The 6,518-nt window shown below is 40.5% G+C and overlaps 1 protein-coding gene across 1 annotated transcript in view; it reads left to right on the top strand.

The window, feature by feature from the left end:
• Window positions 1-2,842, top strand: part of KIAA1257 (KIAA1257 ortholog) — a 24,533-nt gene extending 21,691 nt beyond the window's left edge. Inside the window, 2 exon segments of the mRNA XM_006870515.1 lie at window positions 306-430; window positions 2,691-2,842. Of these exon segments, the coding sequence (XP_006870577.1) occupies window positions 306-430; window positions 2,691-2,842 (277 nt within the window).
• Window positions 2,843-6,518: the final 3,676 nt, after the last annotated feature.

Here is a 6,518-nt window from a genome sequence, read left to right as displayed (position 1 = left end):
TTGTACTTTTTGCCTTTTTGGTTTTTTTCCTTGTAAAAGCAAAAAATCCTCTTCAATTTTTTTTTTTTTTTTTTTCAGTTAGCAAAAACAAGCAGTAACGGAGGTCTTTCATAAAGCAAAGTGGCATAAGCTGAACTTTCCAAAAGCAGGCCAGACTTTGCACATGCTGACATTTGAGACTTGTTGAGTTAAAAGAATGCCGTGTCATTGTTTTATCTGCTTACGTTTAGTCCAGTAAATAGGTCATTAGAGCTAATCTCTGATTTTTTCACTTTCATTTCTTTTTATCTTTGTGAATTTTCTAGGTGGAGTATTACAAGGGGATCATATTTTTCTTTAGGAGGAACAGCCATGGCAGAGATCAAGGAACTAATTGAGTGCTCATCGTTCGGTAGCTTAGCAAACATGTTAGACAGGAAAAAGTATCAAAGTAAGTTAGGATGAGATTTTGAAATTTTACAATATTAAAAAAATTTTTTGACTTGAAAGAATTATGAAATATCATAACTTGGTATAAACAGGGGATTGATTCCAGAACCACCCTCTCCCATACCAAAATCCAAAGATGCTCATGTTCCTTATATAATATGGCATAGTATTTGCATATAACTTGTATGCATCCTCCCTTCTACTTTAAATAGTCTCTGAATTACCTGTGATACCTAACACAACATAAATACTTTGTAAATAAGACTTGGTGCTCCCTCTTAACTGCCAAGGAATGACTTTGAACACTTACTTGCTTTTTTCCACCAATGTTTTTTATTCATTATTGATTGAATACGCAGATGTGGAACTCATAGAAATGGAGGGCTACCTATATGCACATTTTAAATTCAGGATACTTCAGCAAGATCATTTGTTATGTGACCAAACATTACCAAACATTTACTGTATAAACATTCAATTCATTCCATCCCATTCAACACCATCCATTCTCCACCATCCATCGGTCCTACCATTCATCCATCTCCACCATCTACCCATCACCACCATCAAACCCACCATCCATCCCTCTCCATCATTCATCCATCCCACCATCCATCCATCCACCCATTCCTGCTATAATTCATCTCTACTCACCATCCATCCATCTACCCACCTGTCCTTCCATCCCCACCATCCACCTATTTTGTTTATTCATCCTCTTCAGTGATAAGAAGCTACTAGCCAGGTGGGAAGAGAGAAACAGCATCCCAGGAAGGGACCTTCATGTAGAAGCATGTACTCTTTGTCACAGACTGCCAAAAGACAAGAATTCTCAGAAGCAATTAAGTCCACCTTCTCACCAGTCTTTCAGCCGTCTGGGCATCCAGTCTGAGAAGGAGAATTCTAGAGTCAGTATGCTTATTGCCACCTCAGTTCATGTTTCCTCAGCAGTAACTGCTGCAACTCAGCTCCTTAACTTTCAGTCTGTGTTTTCCCGGACAGTGACCTGATTTGTGATTCACCAGGTGAGGTGTTGTGTTAGAGACACAGTTGAATGAAACTAGGTCCTTAAAGCCTAGTCCACACTTCCATATCTGAATACCTTTCAGCTCCTGAGTTTTCTCTTTTCCAGGTTAAAGATGCTTATTCTTTATGTTCTTTAAGCATTTTCTTGGGTTTTTCTTTTGAATTATTTTAGAAAAGTTCATAGAAAATGTACCAATAATGTACTCATGATTCAGATTTACAGTGTTAATATTTTGCCATATTTCCTTTTCTTTTTCAGAAATAAAACTTTACAGATATAGTTCAAATCCTTTTTTGTCTTCTTAGAGAAGTGTGCTCTGTCCTGGTAGAAGTAGGTGTAATCCTTTCCCTGCCTCTTCTCTCTCCCACATACAATATTTAAAAAATTTATAATTGTATTCAGATATTTCTTTTTCAGTACTTTTAGCTTTGTGGAAAACTGTTGATATAATTTCTCACTCTAGGGACTGAAGTGAAAATGGTTTATGAGCATCAGAAAAATCATCTCCCCAATTTTTCTCTTTGGTTTTAACAGGTCAAGTAAGGAGTCTCTTCCCTTCTCACATCCTTTCAACAGTTCATATATGTTTCATTTCATCTCACTGATTTTAAATGACACTGTTGGCATATATTATTTACATGCCTATGTATTTACATACATACACATAGCTATGTATTTCTGTACTTTCTAGTGTGTTCTATCAGTCGTTATGTCACTGAATCATGGATTTAATAACCCTAAAAACTCTAGATTTTTCTTCTTTTCTCCTTTTTCTTCTTGGTATGAGTGAGGCACTGAGCTAAGAATTTTATGCACTTTGGCTCATTTACTCTGCTCCTCACCCTCCTTTGACAAACGAGGTCACTGAGACTCCAAATAGTGAAGGTTCTTTCTCAGGGTCACACCTCTAAGAAGAGAGAGAGCTAGTTTTGGAACCCCAGAATTTAAACCTTAGCCATACACTACTAGCTACGAGCTACTCAAAGGAGAACTGGCATCACTTTGTGGTATTGATGTCATACTGGCAACCCTCTGCCCACACCTTTGGGCACCAGTGATCCTAAGGAGTTAAGGATGCCCCTGTGTCCACCTGAGAACTGTGTCTGGGAAGTTGGCACATCTGGTGGCTGGGAGGGGGCTCTGGTTCAAGAGCTCAGGGAACCGTTTTTTATCTATGCATGCAAGTTAGGAGAAGAGGTCCTCCCAATGTTCCTTTCCTTCTCTGATTTCACAGTAAAAAGGAATGATTCTGACATAAAAAGGAAACTCCAGAAAAGAAAGAAGCGACTGCAAGATGAGGAGATGGACTCCAAGCTGGCGGGTCGCTGGAAGCAGGGTGTCTTCTCCATCCAGCTGGCAGTGATGCCGCTCCTTGCCGGTAGCTAACCTGGTGTCCACCAGTACTGTTGTCACCGTGTCACGTGTCCATAAATGCAGAGTGCACAGTGACTGAGCCCCCCCCGTCCTGTGTCATCTCATTTCATCCTCATGCAACCTTGGGAAGTGGGGGTAGGGGAGGAGGGCCCTGTAATTGACTACTTTACAGAAGAAGAAGCTGAGGAACAGAAAGGTTAAATAAATTGTACAGGGTAATGTAGTTAGTAAGTATAAAGTCAGGATCGAAACCAAGTTCTGTCTGATTCCAAAGTGCAAGTAAACGTGAGAATAACAAATGTCATAACTCTGTTTGCTAGATAAGATGCTCATTTTTAGAGATACCTACCGTAGATTTAGTTTGGGTGAAAGTTTACAGAGCAAATTACTTTTCCAGCTAACAGTGTATACACTTGGTGTGTGTTTGTGACATTGGTTGCCATCCCCTCAGTTTAACAGCATTCCTCCCCTTTTTTCTGGGTTCCCCATTTCCACTTGTCCTTCTTTCCTACACCTTACTACAGAGTTTTACAAAAGCATCTATAGAGTGAAGGCAATGAGGAAGGGAACCCGTTTTTGCTGAGCATCTGCTATATACCAGACACCTTACATATGCCATATAATGTACTTTTCAACAAACTCTGGTTTTCCCAGTAAACTTGTGGTAGTGGTAATCACTGTGGACCCTTTTTCAGTGAGGAAATAAAACCTCAGACAATGTAAGTAACATATCCAAGGCCACACAGCACATGCTAGAAGTTTGATCCCTTTGCTTTGTCAGATCTGTTACAATTTATAAACTAAGTTTTCTATATTTTTGTACATAATTAATAAATATTATATGTATGGCAGTGCAGTGGCACCATAAGATAAGCACTGGACTAATAATCTCAAGGTCAGCAGTTCAAAACTACCAGCTATCCCATTGGAGAAAGATGAGGCTTTCTGCTCTTGCAAAGATTTATAGCCCTGGAAACCCTATACAGGGTTGCTGTGAGTTGGAACTGACATGGCTCTTAACAACATCATTTTATGAATATATTTTGATGATGGAAAACTTAGGAAATATTTTAGACAACACACATTTTAAAAAAAGGTAAGATCAAAAAGAAAACTTTAATTTTTAAAAAGTTTTTATTGTGAACTAAGTGATAGTTTACATGGGAGAACATCGGGTGTACATTCATCGTTTCATTGCAATGATTGACAATCTCCTCCATGGATCATCATTCAACAGTATTTGATTATATTCCCTCTGGGTTGTTTTTTTGGGGGGGGGTGGCGTGGGGGGCGGGGGTGTACACAAAAACACTCTTGAATATATAATCGTTTAAACAACCAAAGCGCACATTCTGTAAGGCAGCCTCCTGGTCACCAGCACACAGCTTTTCTCTTTCCATGAGTCTAGAGTCCTCAGCTGCTGTCTCTCCATGTCCTCATTTTTGCCTCCATCTCTGATGTCGCTGCTTCCCTGGTTAGGGTCCCACATTCCTCTTGTGCTCTTCTCCCTTGGTGGGCCTAGGGTCCTCTGTTCTAAACTGTGAGGTTAATTACTCGCCCCTTTTTGTTACAAAACTTATACCTTTACAGTTGTGACAGTTGCCTTAGTCATGATAACATCTACTCACTATTGAATCATAAGAATCTTATCCCCATCTCCTTTCACCAGACCCATCTAGACAAGATGATAACTATTCTGTGGGTGTTCTACCGTCCTCCTCTCACTCTGAAACTAAACTTCCTCTTGAAAACCTGTAAGCCAATCACTTCGTACTTTTATAGTTGCATCATTTTAGGTACACTTTTTATTTTTTAGAAAAAATCTTGAGAAGCCTATCTGTTGTTTTGACCGTGAAGTTGAATGTGCGCCCTCTACTGGACATTCTGCAGAACCATAGGCTTTGGTCTTCTCTGAGTTGGAAACAAACTTTTGTAGAAATGGAGACCAAATCCCTTAAAGTCACAGTGTCCTGTTCAGCCCTGCAGGGATCTGGAAAACCATAATCCACACAAGCTCTTGGGCTGATGTTAATGCATGTTGAGGATATACTACTTTCTGTTTTAATTTTTAAACATATTTTTGAAAAGTTGGCCCTTTCTGACTGCCTTAAAATTCTCAGTCTTTTCTAGAGAAGTGATTGTACCACTGTGAGTGCATTTTCACAGGAATCTTTGCCCATTCATGTATTGTGTTCCATGAGTACCAGACTCCCACACATGCTGTATGCATTGCCTTCAGCAAAAGTTTTTGGTAAGATGGCTTCTTGGTCCTTGAGTCCCGGAGAGGAATTGGTAGTCCTTTGGTAAGTGAGCTCCATGTGACTTGTGCCTCTGGGGTCTGGGCTGACTTCACTTCCTGGTTTTGCTGTAAGAGTGTGAGAATCAAATGGTCTCCACCTGCTCTCTGAGACTTCCCAGCAGGGTGAAACCAAGGGTGTGTGCCCTCCTATTCATTCACCCCTGTTGTACCGGCTGTGTATCATGGCAGTTAGTATGAGAGTCCTTGGTTTCTGTAGGCCTGAGTTTTCTCATCTGTAAAATGGAGGTGATCACTTACACCTCTGAGACTTGTAATGATTACATGACATATGTGTTTAGATTGCTTAGCATAGAACCTTGCACATAGTTGGACCCAAAAACTGGCTGATGTGCAGATGGCAGCTGCTTCTGCCAGGACATTTGGGTGGGCCAGATGCAGGACACTGGGCCTCCAACAGGGAAAACAGAAAAAGAAACCACGTCCATTATACTATAGACATAGTTTATTGTCATAAGCCCAGAGTGACCTCAGCATAGCGGGCCAGTTGTGTGTTCATTCTTGCCATAAAATTGTAGCATCAGTTATCTGTCCTAAACCCAGAAAAAAAAATATTTTTGGAAATCATCTTCAGTTTCAAACCTTGTAGTAAGTGTTGGTGATTCTAAGAAGATTTTGTGTTTGGAGTGACTCTTAAACTTTAAAATTAGGCAGTTTGCATAGTAGAAGGACAAGGTTGGCCAAATTGCATTGGTTTGGATCCTGATTTCACACCACCATATTAACCAAGAGGCCTTGGATGATAACTTAGTATCTCTGGGTCTCAGTTTCTCTATCTATAAAGAACAGATGATTTTAAAACAAAACACTTCTAGGTCTGTTCTGAGGATTGGATAACATTAGCGCAGATTATGGTCTGGTAATTTTTAAGTGCTCTGTTCCCACCTTTTCCCTCACTCTGCAACCAAACCAAACACTTGTAATCAACGAGGCGATTCCACCTCACAGCAACTGTATAGGACCAAGTAGAGCTACTCCAGAGGGTTTCTGGGAGCAGACCGCCACATCTTTCTCCTGCTGCTCTGAAACGGGATTGCAGTGCAGTTATTTTGGTCCCAGGAGACATCTGAGAATGTGTGCAGATATTTCTGGTTGTCACACTGGGGAGAGGAAGATGTGATTGGCATCTAGTGGGTAAAGGACAGGGATGCTGCTGAATATCCCACAATGCTCTGGACAGTCTCCACAAATGCCCAGAGTGTAGGGCCAGGAACCCTGCTCTGGAAGTATGGGGGTGCTGTCTCTCTCAAGTTCCTCTGATGATTTGAGCATGTGTTTGCACCAAGGAATACCTCTAACTCAGATTGTCTTTGATAAGAACAGGCTTACAAAATTAGCAAAAAAAAATTTCTAATCATCTGTGGCCATAAT

This window comes from Chrysochloris asiatica, unplaced genomic scaffold (assembly GCF_000296735.1).
Source record: "Chrysochloris asiatica unplaced genomic scaffold, ChrAsi1.0 scaffold00142, whole genome shotgun sequence".
Classification (NCBI taxonomy): Eukaryota; Metazoa; Chordata; class Mammalia; order Afrosoricida; family Chrysochloridae; genus Chrysochloris; species Chrysochloris asiatica.
Note: the sequence above shows the minus strand (reverse complement) of the source record. Positions and strands in the feature narration are given on the sequence as shown.